Source organism: Mustelus asterias, chromosome 4 (assembly GCF_964213995.1).
Source record: "Mustelus asterias chromosome 4, sMusAst1.hap1.1, whole genome shotgun sequence".
NCBI lineage: Eukaryota > Metazoa > Chordata > Chondrichthyes > Carcharhiniformes > Triakidae > Mustelus > Mustelus asterias.
In genome coordinates this window covers 87028361-87046965 of record NC_135804.1, presented here as the reverse complement: position 1 = coordinate 87046965, position 18605 = coordinate 87028361, and the positions used below count along the sequence as shown (strand labels likewise).

At 39.9% G+C, this 18605-nt stretch overlaps 2 protein-coding genes across 5 annotated transcripts in view; both read left to right on the top strand.

Moving 5' to 3' along the window:
• kdrl (kinase insert domain receptor like) overlaps positions 1–18605 on the top strand; it is a 509442-nt gene that overhangs the window by 367309 nt on the left and 123528 nt on the right. The gene's annotated exons all lie outside the window — the stretch shown is intronic.
• Positions 1–18605, top strand: part of LOC144492837 (pre-mRNA 3'-end-processing factor FIP1-like) — a 48476-nt gene that overhangs the window by 11542 nt on the left and 18329 nt on the right. For 2 of the 4 annotated variants that reach the window (XM_078211343.1, XM_078211342.1), the window contains exons 3-9: positions 163–238; positions 3399–3499; positions 6555–6610; positions 9184–9294; positions 10493–10623; positions 11379–11503; positions 15020–15125. In XM_078211343.1, coding sequence (XP_078067469.1) covers positions 163–238; positions 3399–3499; positions 6555–6610; positions 9184–9294; positions 10493–10623; positions 11379–11503; positions 15020–15125 — 706 coding nt within the window. Of the gene's footprint in view, positions 1–162; positions 239–3398; positions 3500–6554; positions 6611–9183; positions 9295–10492; positions 10624–11378; positions 11504–15007; positions 15126–18605 lie in introns of all 4 variants that reach the window. The other 2 variants (XM_078211341.1, XM_078211340.1) reach the window with 1 other exon arrangement.

Below are 18605 nucleotides of genomic sequence, written 5' to 3'. Positions count from 1 at the left end.
TTTAAAAGGTTAATGCATTAATAGTAAATGTAAAAGATATAATACAGAACCTAAGCGGCCCTCATGAAAATGTTGCAGTTATTAAAATCAGCTATCACCTTTGGCAGATATATTCATCTTGCATTTTGTTTTAATGTAACTTTGGTTACTTGCTTTGTGCAGGGGAGAAGATTCTTTAAAACCGCTGCAGGAGACATCACAAGAATTCAAAGTCAGCAATGTGGAAATGACTGAAGCTGTAAGTTTCAGACTGGTGTCCCCAGTATTAGTTTGCAGTTTCTTATTTAATTGGTTAAAATTGGAATTAAAAAGAATAAAATATTTTAAATGGGAAGTTCTGCACGTTCAGTGTAATTGATTTAAATGTTCGTCAGAAAATGCCATGGGAGTAATAGGATTTGTTCATTTGGATTGTACTGTACTTGGAGGTGCTGCTTTTGGCAGGCTACACTGGTAAGATATTTTTTCCACTTTGCTCTTGGGTTGAAGGATGAAGGAACCGTGTGCTATTTTTCACCTTCTTATGTCTGCACACTTTAGTCATCAGTCTACAAAGCCAATTTCTCTCTTGCTTTAAATGCTGAATGATAAATGCAGAGACATGGCCTGTCAAGCTTTGGTATTTGAAATCAAGTTCTGCGGGTCAGCTAACAAAAGGTTGCAGGGAAATTAGACAGCAGGAGGTGACCTGTATGTGGCAGTATAGTGTGCTAATTATTTTTGGAAGATTGTTGTGAAATAAAGTGGCTTGATGATTTATGAGCAGCTTGATCCACCTATAGAGCGTTTGAAGTTGGAAAGATGTAGAATATCCAGTCCAGGAAGCAAAGGGGTGCTATGCATTAAACCTCCATGTTATTTTATTCAAAATGATATAGGAGAGCGAAATAATTCTCATAGGGAAAGTTTCCTGTTTGACTGAATAGATATCAAACAGAATCAGCAGAGATAAACAGAAAATGCTGGATAAGCTCAGCAAGTCTGGCAGCATCTGTGGAGAGAGAAATAGTTCATGTTTCGAAGAAGGCGTTGAATCAGTAGAGATTTAGTAATTGACTTGGTGGGGAGGGGGAAACAGTGGGCAGAATCTAATGCTCCTCTGGCAGCAGGCTGGGAGGTGGGCTGCAATGTACATCGTGTCACCCACCTTCCAGACATTTTCCCCAGTTAATTCCAGAGTGGGAAGGGTGGGAGAAGGCTTTCTTACCTGAAGCCAATTAAGGCCCCTAAAGGACCACTTAATGGCCTCATCATTACAGAGCATGCCAGTTGGAAAACCAGCAACCTGATGGTTGGGGGAGGAGGATGGCGGGGTCCTGTTTCTTCTTGGGCATCCTTAGCTCAACAGAGGGACTTCCTGAAAGCTTGTCCTCCCTCTTCACCCCCAAGCCTGCCAGGGTCTTACTGAGTGGCCCAGGAGTTCAACCCCACTCACCTTGGTCCAGGAGCTTCAGCAATGATCCTTCCGGTGAACTCCACTGTAGTACCAGCACTGACCACTGTTCCTGGTGGTGCTGCTGATATTGTAGAACTGCCAGCCTCTGATGCATTGGCAGCATATGCATCTTGCACCAGGAAGCCTGGCAGCAAATTGCTCCTGATAGAGTCAAGAAGCCCAACAGGCTGCCTAATTGGGACTTATTTCCTGGAGCCCAATTCGGGTTGACCATGGTAGGGTTGCCACCAGCTCTCCAGCTGGTGAACAGGTCTACCCACATGTCCATTAAATTCCACCCAGTGTCTTAAGTAGCAGAAAATGCAAAAGTGACCGAGTGAAAGAAAAAGGAGTAATTTTTGCTTGTTTTCTTTGGTTTGCTATCGTTTAGGATATTTTGGAACTTCTCCAGTCTATAGCTTGGTGGTTCTGGCCTGGCATCACTTCTCTATTTGTTTATGCTGGATTAACCATCTCAGCTAGGGCAGCAGTAGCCACAGCACACTGGGGTAGGTTGGGAAAATCATTAGCAATGATGATCCTGCACGTGATCGCTACTGTTGAAAAATTGAACACTGGATGAGGCCATATTGGAATTGGTGTTTTCTGGGGTATTTTCACAAACCCTTCAAATAAGTGTTTTGAATTTATGGCTCAATTTGACCAGGAAGTTCCACTCACTGTTCTTTAACAATATGTCTTCAATCACAGTGCAGAAGAACACACCTCTAAATCACCTGAATTGTATTTCAGTTTTCTACTCCTGTCATCCTTGTAAACACCCTCACATAGTCTGCAAATTGCAGGTGGCTGAATTGTGCCTCAAGCAGCTAAGAACTGGTTTGAAACAACTTTGGCTTTTTTCATGGAGGATCTTTCCATAAAGATAGGCTTTATCACATCAATCTGGGTTATGACTTAACCAGTTTGCCAGCACATTTTATTAACCTACTTAAGTCCAAGAAACTAACATTTTAGTTGTTCCTTTAATATATTGAAAAGGAACTTTCAACCAGCCATTGTTTGTTTGTGCCAGGGCAAAGCAGCCTGTTTGATTTGCATTTCCATCCGCCATCTTAAAACATACAGTCCCTCCATTACTGGTGCACAGTGACACTGGTGTACCCCACCTACAAGATCATTGAATCATGGAATCCTACAGTGCAGAAGGAGGCCATTCGGCCCATCGAGTCTGCACCAACAACAATCCCACTCAGACCCTATCCCCATAACCATATGCATTTACTCTAGCTAGCCCCCCTGACGCTAAGGGGCAACTTAGCATGGCCAATCCACCCAACCTGGACTGTGGGAGGAACCCGGTGGAAACCCACATAGACACGGGGAGAATGTGCAAACTCCACACAGACAGTGACCCAAGCTGGGATTCGAACCTGGGACCCTGCTGCTGTGAGTCAGCAGTGCTAACCACTGTGCCACCGTGCCACCCTAAGATGCACCGCAGCAATTTGCCAAGGCTCCATCAGCATCGCCCAAACCCATAAGCTCTACCACTGAGAAGAACAAAAGCCACAGGGGCATGAGATCACAAACAGTGGCAAGTTGCCTTCCACGTCGTACACCATCCTGACTCTGAAAATATATGATGTTCCTTCATTGTTGTTGTATCAGTGTCCTGTAACTCCCTCCATAACAGTTTTCTGGGTGTACTTTCAACGCAGAAACTCCAATGCTTCAAGAAGGTAGCTCACCCTTGCCTTCTTGAGGACAACTGGGGATGGGCAGTAATGCTAGTATTGCCAGCGATGTCCCCATCCCATGAATGAATAAAATTATAGTATGGCCACAGCGAAGTTCATTATGTAAGAAAATGTGTCATAAGAGCTCCCAAGAGATTTGATCAAGATGTCATCATTCTGACTTGGTATCAAAGCGGATTCAGGGAACTTCAAAACTTTGCAAGTGTGTTGATTGGTCGTAAAGGATTGACTTTGTATTTTAGGCTTCACAAAACGGTGATGATGATGACAGTGACAGTGACAGTGATGATGATGATGTAAAGGTCACCATTGGCAACATTAAAACGGGTGCGCCACAATATATGTAAGTGAATTGTGTTTCTAAAACTGTTTTATTATTAAATTGCTTTATTGTATTGAAGTTAGTAAAATAAAACAAACATTTTGAAAACAAGGCCATCTTTATCAGTCTTATTACATCTCTCAAGTTTCTTCTGTCTCCAGAAGCACATCTAATTGCAGCTTGAATTAATGTTACTAGCCTCAGTGAGATTTCCTCACTCCAGAGGAGGCGGTGACATAGTGGTATTGTCACTGGACGAGTTGGAGTTCAAATCCCACCATGGCAGGATTGAATAAAAATTCTGGAATTACAAGTCTAATGATGACCATGAAATCATTGTCAATTGACATAAAAACCCATCTGGTTCACTAATGTCCTTTAGGGAAGGAAATCTGTCATCCTTACCTGGTCTGGCCTGCATGTGACTCCAGACTAATAGCAATGTGGTTGACTCTCAAATGCTCTGAAATGGTGGGCAGTTAGGGATGGGCAATAAATGCTGGTCCAACAGCGACACCCACGTCACATGAATGAATTTTTTAAAAATCCTGATACTAAATATCTTCCTCAAAGTAAAGTAAAGGTAAAGTTTATTTATTAGTTACAAGTAGGCTTACGTTCACACGGCAATGAAGTTACTGTGAAAATCCCCTAGTCGTCACACTCCGGCGCCTGTTCAGATACACTGAGGGAGAATTTAGCATGGCCAATTCACCTAACCTGCACATCTTTGGACTGTGGGAGGAAACCCATGCAGGCACAGACAGTAACCCAAGCCAGGAATCAAACCGGAGTCCCTGGCGCTGTGAGGCAGCAGTGCTAACCACTGCCACCGTGCCATCATTTCTGACATTAACTTTTCAACTTTTTTCAACCATCTTCACAGTTGATAGTTTGGAGGGATCATTTTTTGTCAATTCCTTTCATGCCTTGAAAACTGCAATTAGGCCATCTCAAATTTTCCAACTTTCCAAATAAATGAAATGAGGTTCCATAGCAGTTTTGTAATATAGATTCATAATAGCCCAGAATCATCTTTATTTTTTGCTTTGCCAGTAATCTTATTTCTCTCTTAATTGTGATCTGAACTGAACAAATTATATAATATGTTGATTATTCTCTGCTAATTCAAACCAGTATCTTTTTGAGAATAGTAACTCCTATTTTGTAAATGGTTTCAATACCAACATACTTGTGCCGTTGTGTGAATGACCAATCTTTCATCAGCCCGTGGTCTTCATGCAAAAAAAAAATGCATTGCCAGAAAGTAAAATTGGCATTGATTGCCCTAGCAATTATTTTTGAGGTATTTGCAATCTGTCTTAAACAATAATTTATCAAGGCCCAAAGGTGTGGGATCAATTTCAAACCCACTATGCTAACTGCTTCTTTCTAGTCCACATTTTTTTAATGGTAGTTGCAATTTTCCAAGTCCAATCTTCTCGAGATTCTGCCTCTCTATCCCTGCGGCAGAACTATGTTAAGTAAGTAGGTGTAGGAGAAGCAGCATTTGTGGACGTTTCAGGTTGATGATTGAAACGTTAATTGTTCTTTTGTTTATGGATGCTGCCTGCCTGATCTGCTGAGTATTTCCAGCCTTTTTTTGTTTCCACTTCAGATTTCTAACATCTGCAGTATTTTACTTTTTAAACATTTATAGGGACTAATACTGCAAAGATATTGATTTTTTTTTTTCCCCTCAGCACTTTATAAAACAATACAGTTGCGGACAGTCCTGACCGTTGTATTATGCATAAACTTGTAAAATGAGGAATATTTGTGATTTAGATTTGCGTTTGAAGAGTTTGTTACATTAACAGGATTACCATTTTATTGGATCCTTAGTTGTTTGAGTGAGTTTTTCTTGGTATGTTTTGACCTCATTTATATGGAATAAATGTAGAATCATAGAATCCCTATAGTGCAGAAGAAGGCCATTTGACCCATCGAATCTGCACTGACCACAATCCCACCCAGTCCCTATCCCCGTAGCCCCATGTATTTACCCTGCTAGTCCCCCTGACACTAAGGGGCAATTTACCATGGCTAGTCAACCCAACCCGCACATCTTTTGACTGTGTGAGGAAACCAGAGCACCCGGATGAAACCCACGCAGACATGAGGAGAATGTGCAAACTCCACACAAACAGTGACTCAAATCGGGAATCGAACCAAGGTTCCTGGCACTGTGAGGCGCCAGTGCTAACCATTGTGCCACTGTGCCGCCCACATATAGTTAATAGTAATGGAAAATGCTGAAAACCGTGTGTCAGTTAGTATCCTCAAAGAGAAAAAACAGATTAACATTTCAATGTAAAACCCCCAGATCCGTTCTCTTTTTTGATTGTGCAAAGATAGATGACAGCCGTAGCTCTCTTGCCACTGAGTCAAAGCTGTGGGTTCATGTCCCACTCCAGGGATTTGATCACAATCTAAGCCAACATTCATAATACCATATTTATGATGAAATGTTAAAATGACACGCTGTCTGTCCCCTTTGGTGGGCATAAGTGGTCCTTTAGCACTATACTGAAGAAGGTCAGATAGGTTTTCACTGGTGTCCTGACCATTATTTACCTCGGCCAACACTCAAAACACATTGATGACGAAGCTCTGATGAAGGGTCAACCAGACTCGAAACATTAGCTCTATTCTCTTTCCACAGATGCTGTCAGACCTGCAGAGATTTTCCAGCATTTCTGTTTTTGTTATATAAAGCAGGTTGTATGGGCATTATTATCTTGCTGTGCCCATAACTGGCTGCATGTTTTCTATATTACAATAGCGACTACACTTCAAAAATTACTTCATTGGCTGTAAAGCAATTTAGGATGTCTTGAAAAGCGCTTTGTAAATGCAGGTTTATATTTCCAAACGAAGAAGCACATCCTAATTCCTATATTTTTAAACTAAGGAAAATTGTTGCAAAATGTTACATGTGGCATTTTCATCAAAGATGTATTTTACAATACACTGGGGTGGAATGAATTGCCTGTGCTAATATGGTGTATGCACCAGTTTAAAAAAAATTACATTTTGAAACTTGCTTTAATTTCGTGACTTTACATTTATACAGGGGGACTCCGATGAACTTGAATCTGAAGAGTGGGCGACCCTATGGTTCTTCTGCAGGTCAGTGAGGGTGTTTGTCCAGCAATTATTCTGTGATATTTGGTTAATTACTAGATTAAACAGGGCTGTTCAGTTTGATTGAGAGTTCAAACATTTTCATTGCTAGCCCATTGGATTACCAATGACCAGTTTGCTGCCATGGGGAAGACTATTGGATCATAAGTTGACATCATAGAAGGAGGAATCAGAAATCTGAAACTAATTGCACTCCTCTCCCTCCTCCCTTAGCATTGTATTTTTCACTGCTTCAAATGTGCATTCACTTATTGCTCGCGTAGAGTACACTATTTTAGTCTGGACCACTCTATGGTGAAGCTTTGCATACTCCATCAGGATCACGTAGCAGAAATATTGGGGAACACAGGGTTAGAGAGAGAGGAAAGAACTGAAGAAAATTAGTGTCAGTAGGGAAATGGTGTTGGGGAAATTGATGGGATTGAAGGCCAATAAATCTCCAGGGCCTGATAATCTACATCCAAGAGCACTTCAGGAAGTGGTCCTAGAAATAGTGGGTGCATTGGTGATCACCATCCAAGATTCTATACGTTCTGGAACAATTCCTATGGATTGGAAGATAGCTAATGTAACCCCACTATTTAAAAAGGGAAGCAGAGAGAAAGTGGGATTGTAGAACAGTCAGCCTGATGGCAGTAGTGGGGAAAATGTTGGAGTCCATTCTGAAAGATTTAATAAGAGACAGGATTGGACAGAGCATGGATTTACGAAAGGGAAATCATGCCTGACAAATCTACCGGAATTCAAGGATTTAACTAGTAGAGTTGATGAGGGTGAGCCTGTAGATGTGGTTTACTTGGACTTTCAGAAAGGTTTCGACAAGGTCTCATATAAGAGATTAACGTGCAAAATAAAAACACACAGGATTGGGGGTAGTGTATTGAGATGGATAGAAAACTGGTTGGCAGACAGGGAACAAAGAATAGGAATAAGCAAGTGTTTTACCAAGTGGCAGGCAGTGACTAGTGGATACTGCAGGGATCACTGCTAGGACCCCCGTTATTTACAATGGATATTAATGATTTAGATGAAGGGACTAAATGTAATGTCTCCAAATTTGCAGATGACACAAAGCTGAGTGAGCTGTGAGGAGAATGCAGAAGTGTGATTTGGACAAGCTGAGTGGAGCAGATGCAGTATAATGTGGATAAATGTGAGTTTATCCACTTTGGAAGCAAAAACAGGAAGGCAGATTATTATCTGAATGGCTATAGATTGAGAGAGGGGAATGTGCAATGAGACCTGGGTGTCCTTGTACACCAATCACTGAAAGTAAGCATGCATGTACAGTAGGCAATGAAGAAGACAAATAATATGTTGGCCTTCATAGCAAGAGGATTTGAGTATAGGAGCTGCAGTTATAGTGGGCCTTGGTGAGACTACACTTGGAATATTCTGAGCAGCTTTGGTCTACTTATCTAAGGAAGGATGTTCTTACTATACAGGAAAGGTAGTGACAGGGTAGATGTAGAAAGGATGTTCCCGACGGCAGAGGAGAAACTCCTCCACCCAGTGAGTGGTGAGCCTGTGAAATTCTCCACCACAGAAAGCAGTTGTGGCCAAAACATTGTATGTTTTGAAGAAGGAGTTAGATGTAGCTCTTGGGGCCAAAGGAATCAAATAATATGGGGGGAAAGTGGGAACAGGTTGCTGAGTCGGATGATCAACCAAGATAATGAATGGCGGGGCAGGCTTGAAAGGCTGAATGGCTTACTCCTGCTCCTATTTTCTATGTTTCTATGATGCTTCTCCTGATCTGTCTCTCCATTTTCTTTAACTTGATGAGTCCTAACCAGCAGAAATAGTGCCTCCCATTTTATTTTATCAAAACCCTTTATAATCATGAAAATTTGTATTTAAATTTATTTAAGTTTAAAGTCTTTAGTCTTTCCTCATAACCATTTTTTTTCACCTCCTGCCCATTCCTCTAAATTTATTCCATACAGTCCCTGTGGCTTTAATGTGCTCTCTAAATGGCTTGCCCAAAACAACACACATTACTCTAATGGACCTGACTATTTGTGAAAATATAAATTACCTGTCTTTATTTAAATTGATAGCCTTTTTATGTTGTATCAATCTACTGCAATATTCTACTCTAATAAAATAGAGTGGAAAGTATGTAGAGAATGGACAGCAACAAAGGATTTTAACTGATGTTCTTGGGTGAGATTCTCTAATTTTCATCGTATCCATTTTCAGTCAGAAATGCTTATCAATGCAGTCAAATAAAACATTCCATTAAACATATTTTGACTGCTGCTTGAAAGTAGGTGGCTTTTCTCCCTCTGCTCTAGGAATTTTCTAATGTGAGTAACATTTGTCAAGGCTCTGTCAGATTCCTATTATGTTCAATTATAGTGCTTTTAATATGGTAGTGCTGAGTGCGTGTACAAATTCATTTGGCTGAAGTGAGACACTAATTTGGCTGAAGTGAGTACTTGAAGTTGTTGAAGTGTTTGGCATGGGTAGTTGACTGGTTGTGCTGTAGAGACTTGGAAATTTGAACAATAGTAAATGTATTCATTATAAATGTGCCTTTTCTGTTCTCCCTACAGCAAAGTTGCATTCCAGAGGCATTGACCTTGATGCTTCTGGAAGCATAAATGGAATTCCAGTGATTGAGGCAGATTTGGACTTATTTGAAGACAAACCTTGGAGAAAACCAGGTAAATTTTGAATGAGAGAGAATTATCTTTTGGTCCTCAGCATGGTTCTATTTGGTACATGTTGCAAGTGAGGGACAATAGATCTAATTTAACACCTTTCACATTTTCAGACATTCCAAAATTGTACAATCAATCAATTGCTTTTGAACATATGTTTTTAACATGTTTAACATGTTTTTAACATATATTTAATCAGTTAGATATTTGCGAAAATTTGATAATTATTCATTTTATGATTTTTAATGATCACGAAATGTACCCACAATCTTCAAATGGGCAATGAAAATTGAATCAAATTTAATTGAAGTATGTTCACTGTTGTTGCTTAGGTCAATAAACAGCTAATTTGTGCACAGTTATTTCTCACAGAAAGATTAGATTTGTGAAGGAGTGCTTTGTCCCTTGGATTTATAGTGTAAGAATTTCTGATCGAAAATGTAAAGCATTTAATATTATGCCTAGAGTACAGGTGTGACCTATTCAACAACTCCTATGGCATTGCCAGTAACTTCCCAAATCCAATGAAGTTTCCAAACAAAAGTCTTGCATAATATAAAAATGGAGTCGTGGGAGAAAGGGATCTTCAGACTTTGACTTGGATGCTGCTTGGAAATCCCTTTGAGAGTTGTGGGTACTGAGTTGCTGTTGTATATATTTTATATGTGCCTCAAAGGTTAACATATAAATAGATTTTGATGTAGGCTAAGTTATAGATATGAGAAATTAGTTAAGACAGGCAGTCTTTATTAAGTGTGCAAATTTAATTATGTGTTTCTTTATAGACATTTAAGACCCAGGTGATGAATGTTTAACTCCTCATTGTACAAGGTTGAGGGCAATTACATAAGTGTGAAAGGTCAGGAAACCCATTCTTTATGAAGGAACATGGAATGCTTTGTCACAGGAAGTAGTTGAGACCGAGAGCATTGCATCATTTCAGGAATAATGGGTAAATATTTGAAGCTTAAAAGATATAGATTTATGAAGAAAGAACAGGGCAAACGGTTCAGTTTTGGGTTGCTCTGGTAAAGAGCCAGTACAGACCAGATGGGGCTATAATCTTCTAATAGTTCAATTGAGTGAATGGGGTTATTGAGAACAAGTATTCCATTTAGAAGTGGGAGGGAAAATGTCCTGTTGAACTAAATGGCTATTAAGCACTATGTGCCTTTATTAATCCATTGACTTTCTTTCGTAGGCGCTGATCTTTCTGACTATTTTAACTACGGCTTCAATGAAGAGACTTGGAAAGCTTATTGTGAGAAACAGCGAAGACTTCAGTTAGGACTTGATCCCATACTTGCATCTGGTTCAGAGAACAAAATATTGGTATAAAATTCTTAGCTGCTTAATGACTGAATAGGATAATAATTGATTTGTAACTTCATTTTGTTTCACAGACTTAGGAACTTTGCTTTCTGTTTTGAATGGACTACTGAAAATAAAACAGGTTCCGAATGCAGTCAGAAGATGCTTGAACCCTCTTACATTAAAAGCTAATGGGTCCAGGTTCCATTCTAACCTGTATTGAGTTAGTTAATTGCTGTCATTTTACTTGGAAATGCAAGGACTTTCAAACAGTGTCCTCACCAAAACTTCTCATTACAGATACTGTGTACGATTTAATGCATGCCAGTAATAAATTCTCCGGTCAGTGTTCAATTGTGTGTGTGCAACACACTCAGATTCCATCTGGTTTCTGCTTCCAAGCAAGGTCCAACAAAAAGCAATGAGATAAATGACTAGCTTTTTGATAAATGTTTTTAGTGGTGTTGATTGAGGGAGAAATGTTGGCTAGGGCACTCCTAGCTCCATATTGAATATCATCATGGAGTCTTTTATTCACCTGAGCAGGTGGATGGGTCCCTGTTTAATGGCATCTTTGAAAATGAAGCATTTTGTCAGTACTGCAATTGGGATCTGCCCAAATGAAATGCTAAAGTGCTGGTAGTAGTTATGTGGTCTGAAAGATGTTTAATGTTAACCTTATTTTTCAGTGTGATATATAAGGTTATGTGTTTTGTACAAGTTTTGCAAGGAGCCCATGTGTTTAATTATTGTCTCCAAAATTCTCCTGTACTTAGGTTCAGCAAGGGAGGGTATGCAACATAGAGAAGGATCTAGAAAACAACTTACCAAAAATGGATGTGAAGGCTGATTTTACATCTCCACCTGGCGGAAGGATGAAAGCAGGGCCACCACCTAATAGGTAAGAAGAGGCATAGCCACTGAGGATCAGTGAGTATTTTGTTTTGAGTTAAATAAACTAATACAAATTACAGTAGGTATGAGTGGAGCCCAATCCAGAAATAATTTTCTTTTGGTGCCCTTGAGCCCTCTTAGTGAAGTGTGGGGAGCTGATACTTTGAATTCAGAATCTAACAACTACCTGAAATTAAAATATTATAATAAATTATATTAAAATATTACAATATCTTTTTTTTGGCCCGAGAGAAGGGAGCCACTGCAGGTTTCAGTGTATGTGATTGAAGACAACCTTTAATGCAATATTTTGATGTTTTTCTGATGATGTAAAAGGATTATACAACTGTAGCATACAGGAGAATCCTAGTGTAATCAATGGGCTGCATTAAGTTGGTTGATCTTGACCAGATAGCAGTGGGGGAAACTACAATTAGTAAACCAGGAACCAACTTGTGAAGGTTAGCTAAGTAATCATTACTCTCTTCTCCACTTGAAACTCCTTTCTATAGGTTTATCAATCTGATGAATGTCCCTTGGCCATTGCTCTATTAGATAGATGAACAGGGCTTGGTGTGGGGTAGAATACAGACAGCAGAGATTTGGATGAGCTCTGGTTTATAGAGGTGGTAAATGGGAGGCTTGCCAGGAGTCTATCAGGATAGTCAAATCTAGAGATAATAAAGACATAGATGTTTAAACAGTAGGGACAGGGACAGGCAATATTACAGATAGGTGAGCCTGATTTAGTTAAAAAGCCCATATCCGGGCCAAATTGGACGTGATGATTGCAGATGGCCTGGTTCAAGGACAGTGACTGGGAATAGGAGATGAGTTTATGATGGTGACAAAAGACAATGGGTTCTGTCTTCCACATGTTCAGTTGGAGGAAATGTTTGCTCAGCCAGTATTGAATGCCTTGATGAGCAGCATGACAAATCTCTGATGGTAGAAGGGCCAAGAGAGGTGGTGATGAAGTCTGAGCTTTAGAAGTATGTGATGTGCAGGAGATTATCGCCAGTGTCACCACTTACCGTAGCGATCCATCAGTGTCCTAGTGGAGAGTGAGTATATGTGTTTGTGTGAAAACAGAATTTGGCTTGGCTGTGATACTCCTTGATTGAACCACTTGCTATCTATGCTCACTTGAAGAAGGAAACAAGTATTGGAAGTGTACTCCAAGAAGGGTCAATGTGTTTAGGAAGGGAGAAAATTGTAGTGGGAGGAATGTCACTTGTGGAATAAGATATTTTCATTTCTTCATTCTTTTTAAAACCTCAAATGCTTGCAACCAGTCAAATACATAAATAATGTTGATTTTGTAGCTGTTTTTAAGTATGGTTGGTTTCAGTCCAGTTCAAAGAAGATAAATATAATAGATGGTATAAAATTGACTAATATGGCACCCACGGATTTAAAAATTCTGATGTGTTGCTTCATGGACAGGTGATTGCTGGCTAGGAATAGCCAAATTTGCAATAACACTTCTGTCAGGTGGCAAAAACTGGGGCTAAAGCAGTGTTTTAGAACAGAGACACCTGCTTTCTGCAGATTTAATGATGCTACAGTGAATCTGGGATTGCTCATCCTTCATCTGGTTGAGCACCAAAAATTTATTTTTTAAAATAACATAGTGGTGATATAAATAGAGGAACTTATTGGAAAGAATGAATGTGAGGAGTCTTTGATTTATAAAAACAGTTTTTCCTCTGATTAGGTGTTTTGTGTGCTTCACTGTTTGGTTCATTTCCTGCCAGTTTTGTCTATAAGATGCCATCAGTAAAGTTTAAATAGAAATATTCAACACTTGGAGGTCGTGGGCAGAGGAATTTGTGCATTGATTTTTTTTTAGAAAGTGACTTTACTGTTAAATCTTCTTTGATCAGTACATCTTTATCCCATTTTAGTGTAACTTGTTGAAACTCCTGCTTAGTCATGAAACAATATCTAGGTTTTTTTTAAACTTCAAAGTTTAGGTGGGATGCATAATTATTAAGGATTTTTAATGACCAGCAGAGCTCAGGATATGATTTCTGCGCTTGATATGTTCTTATTAATAATGGATTTGAAGACAACTTTTAGGCTACTACAGTTAGTCCGTTATATTTAAGAGTAACTAATATAAACTTATCTAAGCTGTGTTATAATTCGGGTTAGAAACTCAAGTATTTTCTGAAGTCTGCCAGGATCATAGGTTTTGCAATTTGAATTTGGCTGGGGTAAGCATGAGATGTTTCACCTCGGGTCTGATTCAACTGACTCACTTGGGAGCTTTTATCAAACAAAGTTTATTTAAGAATACAGCTAACATGTATGGAAGCAAATTAGTAATAACTTTTACCAATTACAAATAGAAACAACCATGATATTGTATAAACTTTAACAGTTAGACACCGTTCCAACCAAACAAATCCCATAAACAAAACCCTTGCCACAGATTTAACACAGAAAATACAAATGCTCACATGATGCTGGAACTTATTCCTTTGGTTGGCTGCTACAGTTTTCTTGATACTTGAAGTCAGAACAGCTTCCCAAAACACCAGGGAGTGAGAGAGAGGCACTGTAGGTACTAGCTAGCAAATGACCAACAGCAGAATTTTCACTCCAGGAAGGCTTGGGGACCTGCTTCCGGCTAGTCAGCAGAATTTACAACACCGGGGGAGAAAGAGAAAAACACTACTTTTAAGTCTGATGTCCAAACACCTTCTAAACTAAAACAGCAGTCATACTGAAAATGAAATAATTCCTGTCATCTGACTTGTCAACCATTTGTCCCCCTAACAATGCATGGTTATAAAAAAAATCCCAGACAGTACCTGAGGCTCAGAGTAAAAATAAACAAAACCTCATTTAAACTATTGAAGTAGCAATAAAACAACTTCTATCAGACAGTTTGGCAACAATGAAAAGAAAACCAAAGCTGCTTCGTTGCAGAGAACATGATTCAGAAAATAACTGTTTCTTAAAGGCACACTAAGGTCACAGCTGTTTCATGGAGTCAGCTTGTCATGATTTGAGATGCACACCATCATCTACCTGCAAATGTTCTTGATCATTTTGGCAATATTGCCATTCAATTGCTTGCAAACATCACTTAATCCCAACAATACTGAATGTTCTTTGCATTTCTGTATATTTATCATCCAGTACAATGAAATAATTTCTAAATCTGAGTGCTGAAAGCACAATCCAGTAATATAGAAAACTAATATCTGTTTTGTCTCAGTATTGTCTGAATAGTCTTTTGTAAAAAGAACTCCAACCCACCCCCCCTTTTTCTATTTCCACTCCGACACCATGCTGTAAGATTGTAAAGGTTAAGCATTTGAACAGACATGGATGTGGATTGTGAACATGAACTGTCTTTTTGCTAATACATTATTGGAATACCTTGGCTCACTGGTATCTCAATATTAAATAATATATTTAAATAGGACTAATTCTAGCAGTTATTATTTGTATTTGAGACCCAACTCTTTGGAACTATCAGATTTAATGTAATATTAAGTTTTCCCCCCAGAAAACTTGCTGGCACAATTGATGTTATTGGTGGATACACGGGTTCTATCAGAAGGGTAGAAGGAAGGCGGCGGGACAAACATGGCGGAGATGAGAGTGCGATTCAGGTAAAAGAAACACAAACTTTTTTTTACATTAACCACAAAATTAAAATTGGATCAAGTTTATTGTTACAAGTGGGCAGTCTTGTCAGAGACTCTAAGTGATGAAGGATACAGTACATTCTGCTTCATTATTCTCCACACTGAGTTGAAGGTGGTGAAAAATGGAAATTTGAGATGGTTACTAGTGGCAGTTAATGCCCATGAAACAATGCTGCAGCGAAAAGTCAACATTTTCAGCATTTCTCACGGAAAAAAGTGTCGTATGCGATTGCTACCATGGGCATTTGTCTTAGCTTGCAATAAATGGTGATCAATAGTCCAGAGTTCACTTCCTGGAGGATGAAGCACCCGACCGTGTACTAGGGGAATAGCACATTGTCCGAGACTGTCTTCTAGATGTCAAGTTAATTCAAGGTCCCTTCGGCTTGTTCAGATAAATGTAAAAGTTTCCATGACACAATTCGGATACATGCAGGGGAGTTCTGCCAGTGCCAACGTTTATTGCTCAATCAATAGCACCAGAACCAGAGTAACTGCTCATTTATCTCATTGCTGTTTGTTGGGGCCTTGCTGTATGCAAATTGGCTGGCGTGTGAGTCTTAGAAAGCACGAATGACTAAATTTCAGAAGCTGTGAAAGCAGTGAACTAAATTTTAAACTTCTTCAAATGTCCTGGAGATGTGGAAAGCACAAACATTTTCTTTCTGTCCACAGATTGCGTAGTCTATCTATTTAAAATCTGGTTAGTTTTGTGAGTCATTTTATAATTCTTAAGATTATCTAAAATCAACACTGTGTGAAGTCCATACCCCATGGGCGGAATCTTCCAAAACAATTCTACATGTTTCAGATAATCTGAAAATGGGACTGTTCCACACAGGTCCTTAGGGCAAGTTCGGCACTGCAGTCTTACCGCACTCTGTCAGCAATTCTGACAGCTGGGAGATATGTGCTGGGGGGAGGGGGGGCAGAGTCTAGGTTGTCAGGGAAGCCAGCTGCAAAGTCTTGAGCACCATTGTGCAAGGTGCCCCCATCGTCCCTGCATACCACCCCCCCCTCGCCCCTGTATAAGCCCCACATAATCGTGCATGTCCCCCACCCCCATGGCGCACTTATGGTGCCCAGGTGGGCACTGCCCAGCCATGCCCACAATCATCCAGAGGCTTCAATGACCTCCAATCCCCTGGTGTGACTATGATGTCCGATCTCCGCTACTGCAGAGCAATAGTGATTCTTGCCGGCGAGATGTCTTGCCGGTGAGTGGGGAAGCAGCTGTGAGGCTCAAAGCAGCCAAGCTGGAGCAGTAAGTGCTTCTAACTTACATTAGTTTTATATAAGTCGGCTTCGTGCTCTTTCTGGCCACGAAGCTGTTCTCGCCGGCAAAACAGGGCTGGGAGGATACAACACGCACAACTTGGTTTTTTAGCCTCCCACAGAATTTTCCCAGCTCACCATGCTGATTGACCTGGTGGCCAGGCGGTAAGACCGTGCCCCCATGTCTTTTGGTCTGGTCTTGTATACTTTTGTTTTTGGTGATCCGAATGAATTAATTTACCAAATTTCCTTGTTAGTAGTGTGGTATTCTAGAATGTGGCTCCTACATTCTCAAGACAATTTCAAGTTGTGATCTTTGATGTTTAATATGGAGCCACTTTAACCTGCATTACCGGATAATTAACTAGAGGAAACCTTTCCCCTCTCTAAATTAAGAACACTGAGGTCAATTATAATTCACCCATCATAATCCTGAATCATAAAAACTAGACGGAGTCCTATACTTCTCTCGGGTAGTGCTATCTCAAGAGGCCCTGCAACGTGGTGTACCTAGATTCCCAAAAGACATTTTACAAAATGCCACCCACAGCATTACTGATTTAAAACCTGGGACTCACTTAGAAACTGAATAAAAGATAGAAAACAGAGTAATTATAGAATCCCTACAGTACAGAAGGAGGCCATTCAGCCCGTCGAGTCTGCATCGACCACAATCCCACCCACGTCCAATCCCTGTAGCCCCACATGTTTATCCTGCTAATCCCCCTGACACAGGGTCAATTTAGTATAGCCAATCAAACTAACCCGCACATCTTTGGAGAGTGGGAGGAAACTGGAGCACCCGGAGGAAATCAACGCCAACACGGGGCAAACGTGCAAACTCCATACAGATAGTGACCCAAGGCTGGAATTGAACCCGGGTCCTTGCTGTGAGGCAGCAGTGCTAACCACTTCATGAAGTGATTGCAAGATGTGGAAAAGTACTCGGTATGGTACCCCAAGGCTCAATATTTATTTATAAATGCTTATAATTTATAAGAATGGTCTGATTTCTGAAATTTGGTGCAATGTGGTCAGAATTGGGGTGGGGGAGTGCTGTATTAGCTCTGAAAAGCTGAAAAATAAAGTTGATGTTAAACATTTCCAATGCCAAACTGCAATCAAAAAAGAATGTTAACTACGATACAAAACAATTGAAATTGGTCAGAGGAAATAGCAATCAATAGTGCAGACCGTATAACCTGTTTTCTGGTCTGATCATATCTAAAATACCACATCCTATTCTGATTGCCAAGACATAAGGGAGACATTTATGTGCTAGAAACTGTACTAAGAGTCACGAGATTCCCAAAAGACATTTGACAAGATTCCACAGAAAGGATTACTAATTAAATTCAAAGCTGACTAACAAAGAAAAGCAGCCTAGAAATGAGGCATCGTGAGAGTTTTTAAAAATTCATTCATGGAACATGCATGTCGCTGGCTGGCCAGCATTTATTGCCAATCCCTAGTTGCCCTTGAGAAGGTGGTGGTGAGCAGCTGCCTTGAATCACTGCAGTCCATGTGCTGTGGGTTGACCCACAATGCTGTTAGGGAGGGAGTTCCAGGATTTTGACCCAGCGACTGCGAAGGAATAGCGATATATTTCCAAGTCATTTTACAGATGTATACAAGATTGGTATGGGAGTAGAAAAGGTAAATCTGGAATATTACTAAATAGGAGGGACTGCAAACAGTTCCAAAAACAAAATGTAAATTTAAGACTGATGTTAGGAAACCAGAATGACCATAAAATAAAATTTCTGATAGACAAATGGAGTTAAAAATCCTGGACTCATTTAAGAAACAGGTACTGCAATAATTTATTCTGATATTACTGAATGGATTAATTAAATTGACTCAAATGGCATTCCTTGTCTATAACTATTTTGTGTCCTTGGTCACTTTGGTCTCCGTGGCTCATTAGTACATTGGGTAATACCAGCTCAGCCGTAGAGGTAGCTGGGATGTCACTGGAGTGACAATTCAACGAAAGAAACCCGACTGTATGCCAGGGGTCAAAACTTTACCAAAAAATTTCAACTATAGATCCCAGGGGATATTGTTAAGCTTGTATAGAACACTGATATGGTACAGGCCATTGTAATTCACTGAAGGCATTTTTAGATGGAGACGTTAAATTTCAAGCTGATGCAGCTGATTAACTGC